The 24,914-nt window shown below is 40.2% G+C and overlaps 1 protein-coding gene across 1 annotated transcript; it reads right to left on the reverse strand.

The window, feature by feature from the left end:
• Positions 1 to 539: 539 nt before the first annotated feature.
• On the reverse strand, positions 540 to 24,304 carry LOC121898052 (nuclear factor of activated T-cells, cytoplasmic 3-like). Its single transcript, XM_042412935.1, has 10 exons — positions 23,904 to 24,304; positions 16,474 to 17,149; positions 15,030 to 15,446; positions 14,151 to 14,313; positions 11,987 to 12,186; positions 10,243 to 10,415; positions 9,198 to 9,338; positions 9,039 to 9,094; positions 6,979 to 7,783; positions 540 to 1,297 (listed from the first exon to the last, which is right to left on the reverse strand). The coding sequence occupies exons 1-10, from the start codon at positions 23,974 to 23,976 to the stop codon at positions 1,161 to 1,163; spliced, it is 2,841 nt and encodes a 946-aa protein (XP_042268869.1). The 5' UTR covers positions 23,977 to 24,304; the 3' UTR covers positions 540 to 1,160.
• Positions 24,305 to 24,914: the final 610 nt, after the last annotated feature.

Raw genomic sequence — 24,914 nt, forward strand, 5'->3', positions numbered from 1 at the left:
TTGACTTTGTGCTGAAGTTGATGTACAATGTAGTATCTTTCATACACTAAAACAGGGTGTAATGGGAATAAAAGTTCAAATATGTATATATATTTAATATATCAGGCTTTGCACACACAATACTTGATAGTGGATCGTTGATTTGGCTCCAAACATGAGATTTATTGACAATAAGAAAAACGCAGAAAATAACCAGACTGATCCTTTAATCTCATTAAAATCTAATTTTGTAATATTTAGGATCATTTTGCTTCTTTTTTTTTTCTTACAGAGCAGTGCAGCAGCAGTTTTCTCCCTGTGTGATTCAGTGCGGATTTACCCTTCAATAACATTCTTTGGTTCGGTCCTGCAGCTTGCTAATATTACCAGCCTTGACCTTTGACCTCCCTGTAATGAAATGTTGCTGCTATGAGAACCGAAAAGTCACACAAGTGCTACAAAGACGACTGAGGACTGTTGGAAACGCTGATATCTCAGCTCACACAGAATAAATTATTTTCAAACTTGTATCTCCTTTGTATCAATCATCAGGACACACATGATTTTACTTCACTTTTTACTTCAACCTTACGATACATTTCTATAATTCAGTGTCTTAAGCTTCACACCAAAAACAGTTCAGGTTGAACAGCAATAATGTAATTCAGCGAAGGAAATGTAAACCGTACAGAGTTAAAACCAAGCTATAAAAAATGTAAATAATCAGTTAGAGGACTTTTAGTTTTTACTGGACAAGATCCAGAGTATCAAAAATAGATTTCTTAATTAACTGGCCAATAAATAATGTCAGGATTTTTCTCATTCGTGTGCGACTTCAGCCTCTGTAACGGCATTAAGATTGTTAGGATGTGATGGTTGAATTACAGCCCTTTTTTATTGTTGTTTTCTACAGTTCATCCAATTCTCTTGTGAAACGTTATAAAATCTTTGGTTTGTCCGTGAGGTATGAGTCGTCTTCACGCTTTAATTCCTGAGACAGATGAGGAGACAGTAACCTGACGTGATACCCTGATAAACGAGGCCACAGGCCCGGCGGAGGCTGCTGATTGGATTTCAGGCACTTGAAGATCAGTTCGATGCACTTTGTGCAAACGTCACTGTCGGTTCATTTTTTTGTCCAAAGAGCGAACAGTAGAAGAAGCACTGAGAGGGCAGTGAGACTACTGCGGACCTCCGCAGAACGGTAAGGCGGCGTCACTGGACTTGTGTTCCCAGTCGTACTGGTGGTACTGGTCAAACTGGTCGGGCTGGGCACCGCTGCTCAGACTGCAGATGTCTCTGTCGATAATCTCGTTCACTGCAACAAAAACAGAAGCCAGAGACAAAAATCTTTAAAACATTTCTATTTACTGATGCACATTTCAGAAAACGATTCTTAAACTTATGAAATCTGAAAAGTTGAAAACATGATAAAAAATATTCATCTGAATTTTCTGCAGAAATTTGTGGCTGTGAAGCAAAAGTCTCTTGCTTATTGTTGGTGACAGTTGTTAACAATTTTTAAAGTGTTTTAAATAGATGATTAATCAATTAGTTGGCAACGATTAAATTAATCAGCAACTATTCTAATAATCGATTTGAGTCGTTTTTAGAAAAAAATTGTCCAAATTCTCTGATTCCAGCTTCTTATATTTTCTGGTTGTGGACTGTTGGTCGGGACAAAACAACATTTAAGGACGTCATCTTGAGCTTTGGGAAAAATGATCGTCATGTTTCACCATTTTCTTATATTTTATAGACCAAACAACTAATTAATTGAGAAAATAATCAACAGATTCATCGATAAATAACCGTTAGTTTCAGCCCTAGTTTTAACATCAAATAACTCCTGACTGAAGGTCCAATCACTTGCTTTTTTTTTGAGCTTTCAGCCCCGTTGGTTTGAGATCTGCTGAAAGTTTGTGAAAAAAGCTAGTAAGTGGACCTTTAGTTATGTTTTTTTTGTTTTGTTTCCCCTGCTTCTTGCACAAATGCATGCTGGGTTGGATTTTTGTTCAAATTACTGAGTAGACATGAAATGTCCTAATTTAAGGAGCGATTACTAGACTTCTTCAGTTCCCTGCAGGGCCACAGGAGGGCGCAGCTGGACACCAACTGTGACTTTCAGCTTTAAATATTTTCTCCATGTTCAACTTTCTATGATGCCTGAAGCAAAATAAATGTACGTGAACAAGTTCGTCTGGTTGTAAAAGAGATAAACTGGCTTTTTATCTACTAACTAATACATTATTTACTATTAACTGATTCCACATCATAAATCAGCACTTTAATTTACGACACATGCTGAAGTGGAGGTGACAAGTGATGTTTATTATTATTATTCGTAGCGGTAGTAAAGCTGCTCCGCTGAGTCTATTTGCAGGGCAGCAAATGGCTCCTTCTCTGCTCCATTCAGTCTATTCATAGCTCTGCTGTGAAACCTGAAGCTCATGAAGTGAACCAACACCAAACACCCCCCCTCCTACCCCCCCCATTCCTCCTGTTCATACTGAGCATTAGAAGATCCCTTCATAATGCATTTACTATGTAAGTGATGGGGGACAAAATCCACAGTCCTCCTTCTGTGCAATAACTATATTTAAAAGTTTATCTGAAGCTAACATGAAGCTTCAGCATCCAAATAAGTCAAATCAAGTAGTTATCTTTTACCTGTCCTTTAATACAGTAGTGGTTGAAGTAGCCTTTATAGTAGTAACAGTGAACACTGATATGGTGATTTTAAGGTCAGAACTTGGCTTAATTTTGTTGAAAAGTCAAAGTTTTTCAGTCCACTACTTGGGTTCAGACTGAAACATCTGAACTATCAGATTGTCATGAAATTTTGTAGACATTCATGTTCCCCAGAGGATGAATCTAATTATTTCTGTGATCTCCTGGCTTTTCCTCTGGTGCCACCATGAGGTTGACATTTGTGGTTTTGAGTGAAATGTCTCGACAGCTACTGAATGGATCAGAATGAGATTAAGTTCCACACATTCACGCCCCCCCTTCCGGATGATCTGTAATAACTTTGATGATCCTCTGACCTTTCATCTATTACCATCATCAGATCAAAATCATAGACGGTAAAAGAAATATGAAAGTAGCCACCGTTACGTCACCCATCGGTTTCTGAAGAACCATTTTGAAGCTCAAAGTGGGCCGTCCCAGCCATTGCCATCTTGGCAGTGCCTGACTTCGCCTAACTCCCAGGTGATCTAAAATGGGCAAAGAGGTGGAGCTGAGGCGGCCGAATGAAGCCTGGTTGCTGAAACAAGCTGCCTAGCAACTAGTGACCTGTCACTCAAAGCAGCCACGTTCTTAATTATGCATAACTTTAAGTCTTAATAAAATTTAAACAGCTGAGTTATAAAAAAAATCACCCCCCATACAGTTGTCATGAAAGGGGAAATTAGCTATAGAAACCAAAACTGTTTTTTGGCTGTAAACATGTTTATTTCTGCTGTTGGGCATTTTAACATGGGGGTCTATGGGGATTGACTCGCTTTTGGAGCCTCAAGTGGTCATTCAAGGAACTGCAGTTTTTGGCACTTCGACACTTTGGTTTATGACCAAATACCTGCAAAACTAACTAACAAACTAACTAACTAACTAACTACTTCCAATAAGCAGTACAAGAAACGAAGCCTACTAAACGTCTCATACTTAACGGAAACAATACAAAACCTCCTGCATAGGACGTCGTATCATCTGAGACAACTGGCGCTTTGCTTTATAGGACAACAGCGTCCACCTACAGCAAACTTTAACATCCACTGTGTCTAGTCTACATGCTGTCTAATGTCATGATTTGTGACATCACAACTGGTCCAGACATAAATTATTATTCAGAGTATTTTATTTACATCTTAAAACATTCTAAACCTGCTTAGGATTTGTGTGTTGTATGGCTTTGGGACACAGTCTATGGTTTAGATATACATTTTAATTTCTATATTTCAGTGTGAAGCATGTCTAAAACACATTGAAACACAGTAAGTGAAATAGTTTTCTAGACATCTAGAAATATTTAACTTTTTGCACCATTTAACCAAGGTTCAAACCAGATCAACGGCTTCCCAACATAGAGTCTCTCTACAGGGATCCCAAGATGAATGTTTGGGCTCAAAAGATGATCAACAAGATAGGAAAGAAGAAAAAGCATTCTAATCTTTATTCTGATCTTTTCTTTTTTGCTTGTGAGTTACTGGATAACTGCATCTACTCTAACACTAAGTTGAACTGTCACAACATGTAGACAAGAGGTCACAAAAACGTTGTTTTAAGGGGTCAAAACCCGAAGCACCGACGTAAACATCTAAACATGTTTTAGCCTTCAAATCACTAAATTAATCACCAGCAGCAGCAGGAATATTCTTAAAAGTGCTGCAGTCACAGTGGTTTTACTCGTGTGCTTTAATCTGTAACTTAAGTGTGAGGTTGAAGTTTCTTCGAGGTTCAAAGTCAAGCTGAAAAGTGAGGAGGGGGGCGGCAGCCAGGCGGAGGGGTCGGAGGCCTGACGACAGCTGCTGCTCGCCAGCTGAGACACGGCAACAGATTTAACCGCCGTCTGCAGCAACCAGCGCACACGGCTATTATTAACCCAGATCAGAGGGAAACACAGTATTCACACACAAACACACACACACACACACACACACACAAGGCCTGACATATAAATAACCAACATCATAGAGCAGCACGGTGTAGACAAACTGACACACACACACACACACACAGATGGATTGGATTTCCCACATTTTGAAAATCAAGTCAAAGCATTTAATTTTGGAGATCACTATTTTGTGACTGATCTCCTGAATGATGCACAAAACCTCTCAGCGTAAAAGGTCGCGGCAATTCGGCCAACAGAGTTTGTGATACAGTCACAGAGTAACAGTCAACACCGCCCGCTAAACACTGATCTGAGTCTCCTGCAGTTCATAAGACATTAAGACATCTATGTAAAAAAACAGGTTAAATTCGGTTTAAAAGTTTAGATGTCGTCTAAGTTACACATAACCGTTGGTTCAGCAGCAGTTAAATAACTATATTTTATATTTTTAGGACCAACTTCACACTGAAATCCCCTTTTCACCAGCAAATCAACAAATGTGTTTACTGGTTACGTGCATGCAGATGCGTCGAGATTGGATGTTTAGAAGTGTTTTTAATAAGTCTTCACAATACAGTATATAAACATGAAATCACTTTTCTGTATGTTTTTATCCGTATTTAACTCTGCCTGCTACACACAGACCCCCCCCCCCAGCTTCAGGACACATTAGCTGCTGCTAGAATAACTAGCTTGAATCTCCGAGCTAACTGTCAACGGTCCAGTTACCCATTATGGGTAATGTAGGCAAGAAAAAAAAGGAAAATATCGCTGGTTCTGTTGTAACACTTTTCATCCCTTTTTAAAAAAACCCTTCATCATGACTGTTACAGAAGTGTAATGCTAAACAGGGGGAGTACTGTCTTAATCCTCATCAATGCATAATTAAAAACAAGACCAATATGTATCGACCTGGTTGACTGGTCTGGACCGGTTTTGATAACACTCTCAGTATCAATTTTTTATATATTTTTTTTTAGCCACAATAAAATTAATCACTCCGGTTAGACACAAATAGCACTTCCCCCCGTTGTGTTTTTCTAGCTCTGTTTTTGTTTCGGAAAACTGAGCTTTAATATTTAATGTATTTAAATGATACGTTTGTTTGTCAGTTTATTTTGACTCAGTCATGCATACTGTCCCGCCGCAGGAAATACTCACCACAGCACAAAATGTGTATAAATCCGCAGCTGAAAATAGTCTCCAACAAAGGCCTGTTTGAGTAACGTTTGCTAAAAACTACAGTGTCCAGCTGTTTTGGTTTTTTTTTAGGAAAATTTTAGGAAATTACCACAGAGCCTTTTTTTAATAATGGAACTGTATATGTGTGGGGTGTTTTTAAAGGGGCCATATTATGAAAACTCACCTTTTCAGTGCTTGTGTTAATGTATTTGGGACTCTGATGAGCCTACTAACACAAGCTGCGAAATAAGAATAAGTCAGTTTGGTGTGGGTCGGCTGGCTCTGTACTCTTGTGATTGAACAAGCTATTCAGATTTGACGCCCCTTCTTACATCACACGGGGCGAAGCTAAACTAAACTAAGCTAAGGGTGAAAAACTTCCATATCGTGGGGCTGAACCAGGGGACAGAGCCACTGCTTGCCAACAGACGGCTGCTGAACGCCGGCGTCGCTGCTGCTGTTTCATCTTCTGGAGGAATAAACACTCGATTCTTCTCTGATCCGAAGCAGTTTACCAGCAGGAGGAGTTTGTTTTTTAAACTTTTGACCTAGCCGGTGCTAAGCTAACAGCGGAGTCACACACCACCATCTTAAATGCCGGTGAGGTAATAAATAGTTTTTAAGTTACACAGTATGTAGATATCTATGTGTATAAACAACAACATCACTGCTGTATTTTTGCCTTTAGATGAGTGCGGATGGAGCAGCTATAATGTTAGCGTAGCTCTGTTCCCTCTGAACTCCCTTCAGAAAACGAGCATTTTAAAAGTAGTTTGCTTGTTGTGCGGACAGACCTGACTAAGGATGAATTTTTACAAATTGACATCATGATGTAGTTATTTCGGCATCCCTTTGATCCGTTTATTGCTATTAAATCACAGCAAAATCTAAGTTTATTTACACTCAAACCAGCTGTTCTGAACAGGGCTGTTTAGACAGGATGAGAAGGCTGCTGTGCTGTTTGATCCTTGTGGTATTTTGACCAAAGCATGTCCAATACATTTTATTAAGACCCCAGGGAACTGTGTTAAATTGTGGAAAAAGAGTATAATATGGCCCCTTTAAAAGATCTTCAACAGGAAACAGTGAGCCTGGGGCTGAGAGCCACATACAGAGAAGGGAAGTCAGGAAGTATTGAGGTCTTTTCATGGGATTTGGTGAAAAATAAGCCAGCTGATGTTTTAATAAACCAAACTTCCTACCATCATCCAGTGTGATCTCCTGGAGGCCCAAGGATCCCGGATTTGGCTGGTCCACTGGCTCCTGCTTGATGCTCAGCACCCCTCTTGGGCTCTGGGAGAGCAGAGAGTCCTTCTGGGGTTCAGCGGGGGTCACAAAGGCTCTCCTGGGAATCAGAGACGGAGACGGATCCCTCCGAGGTCCACCGGAGGAGGTGTGAGTAGGGACGGAGGAAGTCTGAGGAGGCAGGGAGGAGGGCTGAGGCGGGATGGTGAAGGTCTGAAGGGGCACCGAGGAGGCCGGGGGAGGCATCGTGGAGATTTGGGGCGGGATCGAGGAGGTCTGAGGGGAGATGGTGAAGGTCTGAAGAGGAATCAAGGTCTGGTGGGGGACTGAGGAGGTCTGAGAAGGAATGGAGGAGGAGGTGTGGAGAGGGATGGAGGAGGTGTGAGGAAACATTAAGGAGGTCTGAAGCGGTGCAGAGGAAGGAGGGGGGTGATGGAGACGAGGGGCGTTCTGGGTAGAAGGACCACAATGCACTGGGAGGTTGCAGGCATCATAATAAACCACTTCTGGGCTGAGGGCTCGGTCATGAGGGGCCGCCTGACAGAAGCCAGGTGGATTGTGGGAGATGTGGTCCGGCTCCCAGCGCTCCTGTTTGACCAGCGGAGCTCCGGCCGCGGCAGGCAGGTGGCGTCTGGCTCCGGGCAGATAGGTGAAGCTCTGCGTTAGACTTCTTCTTCTCTTCCCGTTGGAGATGTAGAACTGGACTTGGATCGGACATGTTGTCTTTTTATTGTAAGGAGGGATCTCAACCACAATGTTGGACTGCAGGACAGAAACACAGAGACACAAAAACACAAAAACAGCTGCTGTCAGATTAATCCAGTAACACCAAACACCTGTTTATAGGATCTTACATAGACAGGCTCCCAGTTTGCATCAGAATAAATGACCTTCTTCCACTAAAATATAGTGGGAGCACAGCCAACAGTATATTATTATTCTATTTATTTTTATATTTGAGTTAGTCTATTTAGTTAATGTATAAAATTCAACCTTTAATAGTTTGTTTCTTTGATCTCCCTCATTGTTTTTGTATTTTGATTTATGGTAAGTGGCTGCTGTAACAGTTTAATTTCCCTTTGCGATTAATAAAACATTATCTATCTATCTATTAGTGAAACGTGTCAAAATGAATGCAACAGGAAATAATCTCATGATGCAAGTCACAGCTTGCGTGTTGCAAAGTTGGTGAAACAAATTGATGGTCTGCAGCAGGAGGTTTGGATGTGTAATTACATTTCCTCTTAATCTGTCAAATGTTTTATACTTTTTAACACTTTTTTCATCAATAAATAAAGAGCTGCAATGATTATTCAATTAATCGAAAATAAATTTAAAAAATCTAATAATTGTTTTAGTCATTCTTTAAGAAAAAATGCCAAAAACAGTAACTGCTTTTAGCTTCTCATATGTGATGATTTAATTTTTTCTTCATCAAACATGACAGTAAACTGATTCTCTGATTGAACCCAACTCCACCTTTGACTGTGGGAAATTATAAATTATATTTTTCACTATTACCTGATGTTTTATAGACATACTATTTATCACTTAATCAACGAAATAGTCGGCACATTATTCAGTAATGAAAATAATCATTAGTTGCAGCCTTATATAAAAAAATCATGTTTTTAATATTACTTATATTTCATATCTGCCACTTTTTCTAATTAGTTTAAGATGACAGACAACATTCAACAATATGAAAAACAAGACTAGAGCTGCAACGGTTAGTTGATGAAAAGAAAAATCTTGAACTGAATATGTTTGGGTTTTGTCGGTCGGACAAAACAAAATGATTTAAAACATCTCTAAGAGCTGCGGGAAATTATAACAGAAATTTTTTTCTGACAATTTGCAGACTAAACAATTAGTTTAGAAAATAATCAGTAGATTAATAGATAATGACGAGACAATATTGCAAAAAAAATATAGCAAACATAGTAAAAAACAATTCAAATGCAACGTTTTTTAATATCATGTAAAATATTCTTTATTTAATAGTATTTCTACTTACTCCGCTGCATTTTTCTGGCACAACTCTGGCATCAATTTCCCACAGCGATCTCCCATCTGAGAAGACATCAGTCACATAAACACGCTGGTTAAAAATCTCCTTCATGTGATTCGGGTGGTGGGATGTAAACTTATTCAGCGTATAGTGACGTGATCTCACCAGGCCCTTTCTCCATGAAGACGACTTTGGACTGCGTAGAGATGTTGGATCCGGTGATGAGCAGCTCCTCTCCTCCGTCCGCCGAGCAGCTGGTCGGACTGAAGCTCTCCACATGAGGAAGCTCCTGGCCCGATCGCTGGGCTGAAACACAACACGACACGACACGGTTTTTGTTTGGGTATTTAAACGCACGCAATATGCAATTTCTGCCACTAGGGGTCTCTCAATCAAAATAATAACAAAAGACGGAGTTTGATGACGTCGTGAAGTAGAGTTGTTTCTCTGATAACTTAAGATCCAGATGTCTGATGACTAAAACCCTTCATCTGGTTAAAAGATTCACTTTAAGACGACCGAGATCTAAAAAGTTAATCATAAAAATTTGGCTTAGAACTGGATAAGAGTCAATTAATGAGAATTTCTGGCAGGAAACCACAACGCTAGCACATTATCTTGTATGCATATACTCATTGCTAGATGCCATTGTGGCAAACAACCACAATGCTGATGCATCATCTTGTGCATGTTTACTCTTCGGTAGAGGGATGTATGACACCATTGACAGGCGACCAAAGGAAACAGACCGTTACCTTGATTAAAATGACAGATTTCTCTGGGTTTGAAGATTGTTTGGAAACATTTGGGATAATTTAGGTACATAACTCAACAAAATATATAACATAGGTCATTTTTAGACATTTATAGCGGAATAATTAGATATTATAGCTTTAAATATGTCTGTAGTTTCTCCATGTTAAATGACAGACTACAGGAGCGGCACATTCACTTACAGAGGAAACATTCACACAACAGGAAGAAAAAACCTCACTGATTATGATCTGTGTTTGTCAAATTTAAGCAAGATGAAGCAATACTTCACACCCTCTGAATTTCCTCTTGTGTTTTCTTCTATTATAACCCAGTTTCAAAATATAATGTGAATATAATGTTGAATATAATGTGCTGCTGACCTCACTGGAAGTCACACAGTGAACAACAAAGTCAGATGTAAATGTGATGCATTAAATATTACAGAGTGACTCACAGCACTCCACAGGAATAGATGCCGTCTGCAGCCATAACATCCGGCCGCCCGGCTGTGGCAAGGCGACCCTGAACACAACTCGCACCCTCGTGTTCTTCCGCCCGATATCCGTCTCTCCTTTCTTCAGCTCGATGTCGGCGTTACGCAGCTTCAGGATGCCGGCGCAGTCGATGCTATCGGAAAAGAAACAAACAAAAGACACACTGTTCATAATGCATTATCTACTTTAAAAGGGATGCTGTGGAGTTTTTGATTTCTAGCGAGGCTTTAAAGCAGTGTTTTTATGAGCGAGTCCCTCTCGTTCTGGTTGTATTCGTGCAGAGGGCAGTGATGCAAATGTTTAATACCTGCAAGCTATAAAACAGGAGGAAAAGGAAGACTAAGCAGGTGTCATCTGCTGACCTTCCCCAGGTGTCATCTGTGGTTCTCAACTTGGACGACAGGTTAAATCAGTCAGTGTGATGTTAAATGATATTGGCATTCACTTCAAAAAAATGGGCCTGTATAAAAGCAAAGCCATATATGTCCTTTGACGCCCTTTTACACTATTCCACTGATCAACAGTTGGTGGCAGTTATGTGCCAAGACATGTAAAAGACTGATAGACAATACTAATGCGGATGTAAATAATGCAGGTTTACAAATGTTGGTATTAAGAAATAGGCTTTGTTAATATCTGTTTTATGAGAGAGGAAAAGCCTTCAACACTTGGCCACTTTAATGAGAAACACTGAACACAAACACAACTTTCTTTGTTAAAAGAAACCTCCACATGGCACCTTTAACTCAGATCTTCTCTTCAGCCCACAGATGCTAAAAGCAGAAGTACTGCAACACTGCATATTGTTAGTTCTACTATGACTACTAAAAGATAACACTCATTTGTAATGTGTGAGAGTTGTCTAAATGTGTTTGTGCTGTTTGTATTGATTGTTGTAACAGATTAAAATGCATTTTTAATCTCAAAAAGACTATCAGCACTGGTAACAACCTACTACTATTACTACTGCTAGCATTACCCGTACTTCTACGACAACTGTTAAACCTTATTCTTACCTCTACTACTACTACTACTACTACTACTACTACTACTGCTGCTGCTGCTGCTGCTGCTGCTGCTACTAGCCTGAAGCTACTACTATAATGTAATTTCAGTACAATGATCAGGCTAAAATTTAACATTAAGATTATAATGAAAAGCGGATTGGGCCAAGAATTGAGCCCTGTGGTACTCCAAAACTGAACGTTGAAGTAAAAGAGGAAAGAATGTGTGCTGAGAGAGACGCATATCAGATCTGAGAGGCGCACATTATCTTAGCCTCCTTATCAAGCACATCTATGCGTGGTCACGTCGTCGAAGTTTATCTTAAGGTCAAGAACCACTAGCAAAGAACACTGGCTATAAGCAACGTGTATAAAAATGTCACGAGTAACTGCAGTTTCTGAGCTGAAATCTTTCAAAAATGTTAGTATTTAATGACTTGTAACATCTGGGATGAATAGTATTAATAATCTAATTATGTCATTTATAATAATATACCAGTCAGAGGGAACAAACCACTACTATTTTTCATGCAGGACTTTTACTTTACTTAATGGAGTATTTTCACACTGCTGAATTGGTACATTTACTTAAGTAAAGGATCTGAATATTTCTTCCACCACTGAGGGTAAACTCAGATTTTAATGCCTTAAAAATCAACTGTAATACTAAATCCAGGTGTGATACTGTTGCCGTTGTTACCTGGCGGACATGTTGTTTTCTGGAAGCAGAGGGATCTCCAGAACCTTGGTGCATTCAATTATTTTCTCCTGGCAGGTGGTGGTAACTGTCTTCCCCGTCACCCGGTGGACCTGGTAGAAGCAATGGGGGCGAAGGCATCGGTCGTCCGCCGTGCCGATGAACAACAGCAGGCTGACCGGCTGCTCGCTGTATCCGCTCAACTGAAGACAGAAATTCAATGATACAAACAAATTTGATGAAAAGCTGAATGGAGTCTTAAAATAAAATGGTCGAATGTGAAACTGAAATGTGAAATTGACTAAACGCAGTGTGAAGCATTGATGTTGTTTGGCAGGAAATTCTGGTGTTTTCATACAGTATATTGACTGGTCTGATTGGTGAATATGATTAAAGTTTAAAGGAATAAATGTTATATTTATATACCAAAGAACACTGGTTTGCACAATAATAATAAATAAAACAAAACAACAGTAAGCAAAAAAGTGTTTTGGGTGAGATATGGAGGCCCGAAAGTGAAATGAGAAATAAATTTTAAAAAATGCCAGTGATTGATTAAAAATAAATAAATACATTTTAAAATTTGCCAAAAAACAATAAATAAAGAAATGTGGATGATAAAAGAAATTTTAAAAAAATGAAATTTTAAAGGTGGAAATAATTAATAAAAAATACATATTATTGACAGATTATTGATTTATTGCACGCTTATCTATTTATTCTTTTATTTGGCAAAATGTATATCTATTTATTTTCTATTAATCACAGTGATGTATTTATTTATTTATTTATTTACTGTGTCATTTTTGGGCCCCCGTATCTACGGACAAGTACATAAAAAATAGACTGATTAAACATGAATGAATGAATAACAAACACATTGTGTAAAAACATTAATTCATTTAACAGGATCTATTTTAATCACTATACAATAAAAGGCTGAAGTGCATCAAGTCACGTTTGATCCTCCGTAGCTTTCTGACCATCTTTTCTTCACCTCCCACCATCAGTATGATTTTCAGTTTCCTGTATAACCTGTGCCCTTCTCTTGACAGTAAACGCTGTCAGTTTTTACACATGCTGCTGCAGAAAGCTCATCTGGCCTCAGCAGCGGCCTGAGAATGCGACACCCAGAATAGCCCTGCTGGTATCCGTTACATACGAGGCCTTGACGGAGCTTTACTGGTCTCGGCCTGCCTCTGTTCTCTGATCCAGAGGATCCGCGGCATCGTTCGCCCACAACATCAGCAAAAGACGACCGACACAACCACAGTTGCCCTGTGGTTTTTTTTTTATCTTTGGTGGATCATCAGAGGCTCAATCAGTATGGCCTTCAGTGTGTGGAGCCTGCAGGAGTCTATATGCAGTTTGAGAATATTTTCAATCTAATTACAAGGCTGCAACTAATGTTTATTTTCTCTTTTGTTTTTTTTATCAATCCATGAATCATTTATTTCACATTCATGCCATATCAGAGATGTATCCGACTTATCTCTTTTTAATAAAAATAAAAGCTCGCAAGTCATAAACATCTCTGTCATCCATCCCGTATGACGTAACTGCTGCATCACTCTATAAAATGTCTGAGAATAGCGAAAGTTGCCCTTAACCAGAAACCATGGGTACGTCATCAAATGATGTTTTTGTCCTATAAAACAGTCCGATTCCCAAAAATGTTCAAGTAACAATGACATAAAACAGAAAAACAAAAATAAAGGGTCATCATCATCATCATTTTTGAGAAGCTGGAACCGGAAAGCGATTAGCATTTTTTCTTGATAAATGACTTAGACAGAGCAGCTGTGACTCAGGAGGTAGAGAGGGTCATGTGTTAATCGCAGGGTGAGTAGACATATAAAAGCACTACATAATACAGTCTGTTTAATCGGTTATAAAAATAGTTAATCATTCATTTTCTGTTGATCACAGAATCACATTATGATGATTTCAGCACTGATGGTAGCAGGTAATCTTAATTACTGGGCTACAGTCTGTTCGATGAGGGAGAAAAACTACATCAGATGAAAATTATCATTAAAACATTCTGTATTTTTATATGTCTTCAAACCTTGTGCCTGATATAATGTAAATCTAATACAATTAAGTTTAAAGTAAAAAACCTGAGAGAAATGTTTGCTTGTTTACTCAGTTATAAGTGAGGACTTACCTTGACAACAGGGTGTCCTCCAGTAGGCGCCTTGATGGACCCTCGACTGCCCTCCGTCTCATAATGCGCCCTGTGGTAGGACTTGGGCTGGACCTCCAGCTTCAGCTCATACTGGTCATACTGGCTGGGCAGAGGCCAGTCCAGAGGAGGGGGCGACGAGGTCCTGGAGGCAGAGACAGCAGACATTTGAGTAGAGCCACAACAATTAATTAATTCATCGAATAATGGCCAACTATTAAATTAAATGTGAATATTTTCTGGTTTCTTTAGTCCTCTGTGACAGTAAACTGATTATCTTTGGACTGTTGAGGATAAAACAAGACATTAAAAGATGTCACCTTGGGCTTTTGATCAACATTTTTCAACATTTTCTGACATTAAATGGCCCAAACGAGTAATTGATTAATCAAGAAAATAAATGACACATTAATCAATAATAAAAATAATTGTTTGTTGCAGCTCTGCATTTGAGCAGTCATTCAGAATTCATTATCAAGATGATAAAATAACACAAATAAAGCTCGGCAGTACTGGATTTTTGAGACCCCATACCAGTACTGACATCTGAGTTTAAAAAATTCAATAACAATATAGTAGCAGATATGAATCTTTTTGCATTAACACATACAGACTGATAAGGATTCTGCTATTAAATAATTGTGATCAATATAAGTTCTAGCTGAGACATTTTACAGTGTAAAAATAAACTTGTCTGTGCTCTCTGGTGGACAAACTATGTGATGTTTACAAATAACACATCTTTGGCATTTCTTGACGCTTGTTGGCCAACATATACACCAATCCTGATATCTCTGTGATAGGCCGATAAGCTCTACCAGAATGCACTTATCAGAGAATGAAAGCAGTCATGAAGCCAACCTGAACAGAGGAGGGTTTCCCGGCTTGGGTTTGTTCCAGCTGAAGTGGGAGGGCACCTGAAGGAAGAGCTCAGCCAGGCCGTCCTGTTCTCGTGTCTCCTCCCCAGGAGAATCCTGGAAAGGTATCACGGTTCTCAGCTCTTCCAGTCCGGGGTCCCCCTGACTGGCCAGGAGGCCTAGCTGGCTCCCAGACGTCCTCCTGGTCTTTGAGGGGACGTCCAGCTCCTGGTAGCTGGACATCAGGAGGGGCCCCATGGCGCCGGCGGGGCTTCCCACCCAGGTGTCGTCCGTCACGCTGCCCCGTGGGGAGGCACCCGGTGTGGGGCTGGGGGAGTGGTGAGGGGAGGGCGAGCGGGCATGGGGGTCGGCACTAGAGTGGCGTCTCTTCCCACAGGGGGACGTCGGTCTGGATGACGGCCTGCAGGGAAGGTTGGGATTATCAGAATATTACCAGGTCAATGTTGAATCAATGCAAGACTCATATTCAACATTTGTACCAAAAACATTTTAAATTAAACTTGACTTCCTGTGTAGAATTAATGGCTGTCTGTCTTTTCTAAACCATAAATCTATTCTGCACTACAAAGCCAAAACAGCAGTAACTACATTGTTGGTTGAAATTGATTTATTTAGCTATAAAAATTATTACGCCATAGAAAAAAAACCTACAAAACAGGTAAAAACCAAACCGCACTGATGGCACTCTAGCTAGTTAAGGCTAGCTGACAGCTAGCCCTTGCTAAAGCTAATTTAACAACTTTATCCAAACTGTTTACTGTAATTGAAAAATCAATTCTGATGCTCCAACATCTTAGTAATGAATGACAAAATGAAGTCATGAGGAGAAAAAGTAATACCAGATATACTAGTCCTGCTAAAAGCTAACCAGCCTAGCTTAGATTGTCCAAACATAAAGTGCAGTATTTGATTTTATATGACTTCTTTTTTGGTGGGAGGAAACTTTTAAAGCTGTTAGACCATAAAACTTTAAAACCTTTTCTTTCTCAACTTCACCACTTCTGCAGTTACTGCTGTCTGCCTTTGCAAAGCAGCTTCTATGTCTGAACTTGATTATAGAGATATCCTGTACTGTCAGGCTGCAGCAATTAAAGCCGGTTTATCACAGTGCTTTTCACTTTATCACTACTGCCAAATCACTCGATGGACTCCCTGGCTGACAAGAAGGAATAATCATCCCCTAATATTCATCTTCCCAACTACTTCACATTTGTTTTGTCACTCTAATCTTGTGAATCTAAGTTAAATCTATGTGCTTTTTGTCACTTGTTTGTGCTTGTGTAGCTTTATGTATATGTGTTGTTTTTGTATTGTGGTTGTCAGGCACTCATGTCTCTCCTGAAGAAGAGATCTTGATAATAGATCTCAGTGACACTAAATGAATTAAAGTTAGTGATTAGACATTTGGGAACCATGGTGACATCTACCTGGAGGTGGGCCGGCGGTTCAGCCAGCTCTCCTCTGTGACGCTGGTGCGAGGAGAGTGGCAGGGTGACTGGCGGGGCGACTGATGAGGCGACAGCGCCGGGCTGAAGGCCGAAGGATGCTGATACTTCTGCTGCCACAGCTCCACCCCAAAAGCCCCGCCCCCGCAGCCCGGGGACCCCACAGGTGACCCCACAGGGGACCCGAGGGCGAGGCGGGCGGCATCGCGCAGCTCCCCGTCCACGTCCTCGTAGATGTGGGAGAAGGACTCACAGGAGGAGAGGTCGGACATCCAGCTCCTAGAGGACAGGCTGCTGCAGGGGCTCGGGCAGAGTACCGGGTCCCGGTAACAGGGGTCCAGAGGGAGGTAGAGCTGGCCTCTGGACCAGGAGGTCTCCAGGTAACCCCCCTCTGCCCCGCCCACCGCCAAAGCCTGCTGGCTACTGCATGGTTCGCCATGGTTGTTAGGAGCTATGGAGGTGATCTGGATGCTGGGGCAGTCAAAGGCTCTGGGGTTCCCCTGGGCTCCATACTGGGGCCCCTGGATTTGGTAGCCGACCTGCTGGTAGTCGTTTGCGGTGGGGAGGCATGGAGGGTGACCCTGCAGCTCTGGGCTGATGGGCTGCTCAGCCAGAGCCTGTGTGGAGGAGGTAGGCGTCCTCACATGGAGATCTGGACCTGCGAGACGTGAGAGATGAACCAGTATGCAAATCAATGTGATCATTTGCATTGCAAACACGCTTTTATTGCCTTCAGCATTCAGAGTTCTGCAGCCGACAGCAGTACTCTGAAAACAAATCAAACGAAAATGCTTATCAGTACATTCTGTTCACTGAGTCTCACAACACAAGCTGTAAAATCTAAATGTTACTGTGCTGCTTCTGCCGTCTTTAGAACATGTTGTTCTTTATTTAACTAGTTAACAGATAGTTGTAATATTTGTTAACTAGACTGTTTACACATAAATATCTGTGTCTCTCTTTGACAAAATAATCTGCAGATTAACCAATAATGAAATCATCAATGCAATAAGTAGTCAGTTAATCAATTAGTCAATCAACAGGAATTAATCGGCAACTATTTTGATAATCAAATAATTGTTTTAGTCCTTTTTTAAGCAGAAATACCAAAAATTTGCTGATTGCAGCTTCTTAAATGTGAAAATGTTTTTTTTTGTCATTCATGACAGTAAACTGAATCTTTGGATAACTGGACTGCTGAGAGGATAAAACAAGACACTTGAGGACGTAACCTTGGGCTCATTTCTCACAAATTTCTCACATTTTATGAGCAAAGCAATTAAGAATTTTAGATTAATTGTTAGTGAAAACAGCTGCAGCCCTACTTCTGATGGACAGTTACAAAATGATGCAGCATAACTAGAGATATTGTCTCATTTAATTCACACATTCTTCTTCCTCGTCAAAATCTGGTGTCTGCATTACCCACAATGCAACTCACTCGACTCACACCATTGTGGTGTGTTATGCTAGTAGCTGCTAATGTAGCCTCCAGCAGAGATGAGGAGAGGTTTTTTTTTATTTTTTTAAACTTGTAGTCTTCAACCGACGCCCACTCGAGTAACATCACTTGAGGCAATTTATCAGATTTCATACAGCTTCCTCTGGAGAAACAAAAGGTTTTATACTACTTTTTTTAAACATATAACACTTTGAAACACACTCTGAGGTGTGAAATCACCCTTTAATGTTAATCCGGCTGCAGCAGCGGTTCAGTGAAACTACAGCAGCAGTTAATAGCACGTGCACACTGACAGAATATCTACAACACTTCAGTAGGTTCATTCACACAGCTGCACCCCCTCCTCACCACAACACGACTATTAATACCGCTCTTTCTCTCTCTCTCACACACCTTGCGTGCTACATGCAAAGAAGGCGTCAAAGCGGCAACTGCGATCTGCTTCGCCGGCTCTACTCGCTACCTCTGTGCAAATCAGCCTGCATGTGCTGAACACAAATACGTGACATGTGATGCAACAGTTGTCCCCCCTCCAGGGCAGACAGGAGGAGGAGGAGGAGGAGGAGGAGACAATGCCCACCACCAGCTGCGTGCCACAAGGCGGTTAGAAAACCAGGAAGTAAAACCTTCCTGGCAGACAGGCCGGGCGACACAGTGTCTGAAAATAACCAGTCATCACGCATATACAGTATCTAACTATCTATCTGTTTCTCTATGCTGCTGAATGTGAACAGAGCATCATCTGGTTGGTTGCATACAGCTTACACACACACACCCACACACACACACACACACACACACACACACACACACACACACACACACACACACACACACACATTGGTTCATTACCACAATAACTACTGACTGTGGTTAAACAAAGACGGTGAAATATTACTGTTAGGCAACCAGCAACCAGAAACTGACGAGGACTCTTTTATTCTCAATTTCGAGATTCTCCAGCTGAGCTTTTACACGTTGAACACAAATCTGATCAATTTAATGTGATTTTAGACTCTAACAAGTCATTAGACTCTTCCCTTAAACCTCACATTAAATCTTTTCCTCATGTGTAGGCGTTACTACGGCTGCAATTAACAATTATTTTCACTATCGATGAATCTGTCGATTATTTTCTCGATTCATCAGTTAGTGTTTTTGGTCCAGAAAGTGTCCGAGATGACGTCCTCAAATGTCAACCAACAGTCTACAACCCAAAAAATATTAAGTTTACTGTCATAAGCACCTTTCACATAATGCACTGCGACCCTGAAGTTATCCAGACATTACCCGGAGCCGTATGTGTGAACGCAAATGTCCGAATCAGTCGGACCGGATGTTGAACGGACTTTACCCTGCAGGCTTCCTACTACAAAGTAATGTCCAGTTGAGCCCATGAGTGAACACAGCGGTGATTTCACAGCGAGCGAGTGGGCGTGACGTTTCTATCACGCGGCTGGCGTTGGATAAACGCAGCAGGACTGAGCCTGAACGCTCCGCCGTGAAGCCAGCGCTTAATGAGAGAGAGAGCACTTCCTGTGATTTCTCATAAAATAAAAGCTGTTTTATTTCTGGTGAAAAGCTTAAAAATCTGAATTACAACTGCAGCGTACTTTTTGTGTCGTGTCCTGCTGCCTGCACGCTCTACCGAAGCACCACCCCTCGCCTAAACCAAAAAAATAGTGAAATAGCTGTCGATCAATCCAATTAATCAACTAATTGTTGCAGCTCAAGAAGTGAGTGATAAATAAAAAGCCATATTTCATGTCATTCTGTCATTATTCTATCTCTGTGAGTGTTTTATATAGTTTTAGTCAGCATCAGGAGTTCAGACAGTATAAAACATGACTGACATGAGCTGATCCCAAATAACTACTGCTCCTAATCAATACATTCAAACTACAGCCCACTAATCAATAACATTGATTAGTTCAGTAAAGAGTGCCTGCAGCTCTCAGTGGAGGCTGATTTATTCTCTTCTTCCCCTCCTGATCCAACGTTCAAAAACTCACCTAAATTTAACAGCAGACAGCTGGATGTGTCACGTCCACCACAAGACCTAATGACTTCCTGTTACCATTTTCAAAGTAAAAGCCTTTTTTTAGAGCATATGTTAATGAGGCGAATTTAAGCCGTGTGAGATAAAACAACAGTCATGATAATGTGCACAGACACAAACACTCTCCTCCTTTTCTCTCTCCCCTTTTTATTTAAATTACGGTTTTAATTATGCCTTTAAAGGACCCATATGTAAGATTTAGGAGGATCATATTCATAAGTATGTTTTAATTAGTGTATAATCACCTGAAAATAAGAGTTGTTGAGTTTTTGTTACGTTATAATAAGCCCTTTATATCTACATAGGGAGCAGGTCCTCTTCTACAGAGGCCGCCATGTTTCTACAGTAGCCCAGAAAGGACAAACCGAACACTGGCTCTAGAAAGGGGCTTTTGTTTTGTTTTTTTGCAAGTTTTGCAGCCACCGTAGGTTCTCCTACACGCTTGGAAGGAGAGGGGGAGTATTCAGTTTGTTTTTATCTGCAATCTCACCACTAGAGTCAGTATCATCATTTAAATCTCTTCTACAATACAGACTTTACTGTGAGAGCTTATCGTTTGACTTTCGCGTGTGTTTAATTGACGTTAAGTGACATTTCTTTAATCTTGCAAACAGGAAGTGGCTTTAACTAAGATAATATATGGTTAATTTGATCATTTGATTTGAATTTGCTGCCTCATGTGAAACACTTTGTAACTTGGATTTTAAAAGTTTTTTTTAAAAAAAAAGTAGTTTATCATCTGGAAAAGATCATTTTTTAAACAACCGTCAACAACGTGATGACATTTGTGAACATACATAACACACACACAGTCTATCTCTTCCTCTCACCCCCACCCAACACACACCCACACACACACGCACTCACTCACACCCACCCACACACACACACTCTTCCCTACTAGACAATATTTTTATTTTTATTAAAAAATATCTAACTGCAATTATTTTGACTGATAGATCAAGTGTGATATGATTTGCAATATTAGAGGGGATGATCATTTTTACAGCATTATTCTCATTTTAATTGAAAAACATATTATTATATGTATTATATATTATTATAGTGTGATTTTTTTTTTGCAGGGATCTGAACCAAACAGATGTTTTCTTAAGTCTGTAGAACATGATGTGTAGGTCAGAACATCTCTGCAGCAGAAAGATATTTCATTTAAAATGATATTTTGACACATAAAAAAATATATCGCGCCTCCTGCGAATTGAAAACTGCAGTCGGCCATATTGTGATTTACACAACATTTTAATTAATTGTTCAGCTCTACTTTTTTTGAGAAGCCTTTATCACTTGTGGGAAATACACTACTAATCTATTCATCAAGTGCAATATTGCACTTGTGCAGCAATGTGCAATAGAAAGTATGTTCGTCTCTTATCTCTCTCCTGTTTTTTTTACTCGTTGTAAATGTAGCTTCTGTTTAATATTTTCATTAGGAAATATGGCACATGAGAAGAATGTTGGTTTAACAATGAGAATCAGAATTAAAACATAGCAACATAATAATAATGATGATAATAATAATAGTAATAATAGTATAATCAAACTACTGTGCATCTCAATGGATCAAAAGAAAAGACAAGACGTGCTGCTTTCTGCTCACAAAACCAAAACGAAACAAGAAACAAACACACACACACTTCTATGAGAAAGAGAAAGGAGAAAAAAGAAATAAGTGAATTAATTAATTGTTGATTAATTGGTTGAGTGATTGATTAATTAATTAAAACAACAAACAAAAACAAAACAAAAAAGGAGGAAGAAATAATTGTAAATATTTTATTATATACTCTAATTGGAACTAGACTTGAAGAAGCCAAATTTCACTGCTTTTAATGTAGGGCTGGGCAATATATCGAAATTATATCATTAATGTGATATGAGACAAGATATCGTCTTAGATTGTGGATATCGTAATATCGTGATATGACATAAGTGTCGTCTTCGTCTGGTTTTTAAGGCTGCATTACAACTTACCAGACTGTTGTAGCTGTTCTATTATTTGCCTTTAACCACTTAGTCATTACATCCACATTACTGATGATTATTTATCAAAAATCTCATTGTGTAAATATTTTGTGAAAGCACCAATGATCATCCCTACAATATTGTCGCACTATAGATATTGAGGTCATCTCTATAAACAGATATCTGCATATGAATGCAGAATCTGTAGGCAAGGGACAAGATTTTGGGATCCGAAGTGTTCTGGTTTCCGTTTCGGCGATTTCTATCAAGTGGGTCTATGTGAGGACTCGCGGTATCTACACGACACACCTTGGTTAGGTAGAGGCATGAGGAGTGAGATGGTAGGTAAACAGTCCACGTGGGGAGCGAAAGAGTTGGCCGATATGTCGTCTGAACGTAAAAGTATCTATGTTAGTTTGGTTTTAAAAACTGTTAACTGAGTGTAAACTGGCTACTTAACAATCCGATCGTAGACTTCATCTCTCAACTCCATTCTCGCGTCTCCAGTTGCTAATCGGACTGTAAACAATGACCGGCGCACAGAAGAGGAAGTCTTGGCCCAGATAGCCCAAGTAGGTCTATCTACGGACTTGCAGTATCTACACGACACACCCACTTTACTACATGACACACCTACTTGGTTAGGTTTAGGCATGAGCAGTGAGATGGTTAAAGGTTAGGGGTGTCGTGTCGTAAAGTAGGTATGTCATGTAAATTTGCAAGACTGCAGATAGACCCTCCTCATTTATACAGGAACATGTTTTAGTTGTATGCAGGTAAACAGTCCATGTGGGGAGCGAAAGAGGCGGAACACAATGGCCAATATGTTGTCTGGACCTAAACACCAACAACAAGTGTCGATGTTAAGTTTCGTTTTAAACTGTAACTGTAAACTGGCTACTTCAATCCAGTCATGAACATCATCTCTCATCTCCATTCTCACCTCTCCAGTTGCTAATCAAACTGTAAACAATGACCGGCGCACAGAAGAGGAAGTCTTGGCCCGGATATCCCAAGTGGGACTCCCAGCATCTACACCACACGTCCACTTTACCACATGACACACCCACTTGTTTAGGTTTAGGCATGAGCAGTGAGATGGTTTGGGATCAGGGGTGTATGTCATGTAAGTCTGGACACTTTAGACAGACCCTCCTCATTTCTACAGGAACATGCGTTGGTTGGACGCAGGTCAACAGTCCATGTGGGGAGCAGGAGAGGTGGAACGCAATGGCCGATATGTCGTCTGGACCTTAACACCTACAACAAGTATCGATGTTAGATTGGTTTTAAACTGTTAATTGGCTACTTGTGAAACAATCCGGTCGTAGACGTCGTCTCCAACTCTATCTGCGGACATGCAGTACTTTACACGACACACCCACTTTACTATGCGACACACCCACTTTACTACACAACACACCCACTTTACTACATGACACACCCACTTGTTTGGGTTTAGGCATGAGCAGTGGGATGGTTAGGAGTTAGGGGTCTGGGGTCAGGGATGTGAGTCTTGCAGTAAAGTGGGTGTGTCATGTAGTAAAGTGGGTGTGTTGTATGGGTCTGCTACACTGCAGGTTGCCCCCAAACGTTGACAGTTGCCCCCAGAGACTAAATCGTCGTTAGAAAATAGCTGATAGTTTCCAAGATTGATATCGAGGTATTTGTGTCAAAAAATATTGTAATATTTGATTTTGTCCATATCGCCCAGCCCTACTTTAATGTTTCTATTTGCTGTGTTGCTGTTGCATGTGACAGTAAAAACCTCTTGAACCCCTTTCAAACATTGATTTTCATGTTTCCGTTCTTTATTGTTAAAAAACCGCAGCGGTTCAGTTCCGATACTCGCTCTTGTCAACTTGACGCTGTTGAGACATTGCTAACGTCGCCGAAAATGACACGTACCTGCTGTCTGTCTCCCGTCCTCCTCAAAGATCAGTCTGAAGTCCAGCTCCTCCGCGAAGTTTACTGTGGACATTGAACCGGAGAGACACCGCAAAAGTCCTCCGAGGGAGCCGTTAAACCGACCTGTTTGTCTTTAAAACGGACCTGTCTCGCTCACTTCCATCCGACTGAAAGCAGAACTCCGTTTCAACTGAAGCGCCAACAATACGTCGACCAAAATCCCGATTAAAAGTTGTTCAACGACATCAACACGATCAATAAACACGCCTTCGTACTCCGTAGTTTAAGCAGAAAAGTCCCATTACTGCGTGAACTTGTCGTGTTCGCGGTTTGTTGGTCGGTTGCAGCGAGTTTTACTCTCCTCCAGGTTAATCCGTATGCTGCTGCGTTCATGGTCTCCTCGTAAATATAAACTACTTAAACCGTCCGTGGTTTGTTGTCAAAGTTGGAAATCAAGCAGCAAGGTGTTAAGTTTGTCCCCCCCCCCCCCCAATTTAAAAAAAAGGCTAATTGTGTGTCAACAATTCATTATTTACTTAATATGTATGGTTTATTTATATCTGGTACTTCTTCTCTATTTATTTTTTGTATTGCTCTGTGTATGTATGAAGCCTAGAGCATGCCACCAAAATAATTATACACTTTAACAGTGTTTTATTACCTTCATAAATTGATAGATTTTAAAAAGCCAAAATTAATCAGATTTACCTTTAAATTATACAATACTTGCAGTCAAAAAATAGTATTTAACTTGCGAATAAATAACTTTATAGAGATTAAGTTACAATTACAAAACATTTGAGTTATATAATTTAAGCAATCACAAAATGCAATCTATAAATGTTAAAGCAGGAGACACGTAACTGTGAGGTGAAATGTGATGGGCAGATATGAGTAAACACAATAACCAAAAGGTAAAATTAAAAAGTCTTTTTACAACTGGAAAACCAAAAGTTTTCATCCATAATTTAACAGAGTAAGGAAACAAAATGATTAAATTTCAGGTATTTA

Source organism: Thunnus maccoyii, chromosome 5 (genome assembly GCF_910596095.1).
Source record: "Thunnus maccoyii chromosome 5, fThuMac1.1, whole genome shotgun sequence".
NCBI classification, from domain to species: Eukaryota; Metazoa; Chordata; class Actinopteri; order Scombriformes; family Scombridae; genus Thunnus; species Thunnus maccoyii.

Coding starts and splice junctions, on each gene's coding strand:
- LOC121898052 (XM_042412935.1), bottom strand. CDS start 23,976: ATGTCCACAGTAAACTTCGCGGAGGAGCTGGACTTCAGACTGATCTTT. Junction 17,150..23,903: donor GGACGGGAGACAGACAGCAG/GTACGTGTCATT, acceptor CACGTCTCGCAG/GTCCAGATCTCCATGTGAGG. Junction 12,187..14,150: donor GAGGACACCCTGTTGTCAAG/GTAAGTCCTCAC, acceptor TTCTGTCTTCAG/TTGAGCGGATACAGCGAGCA.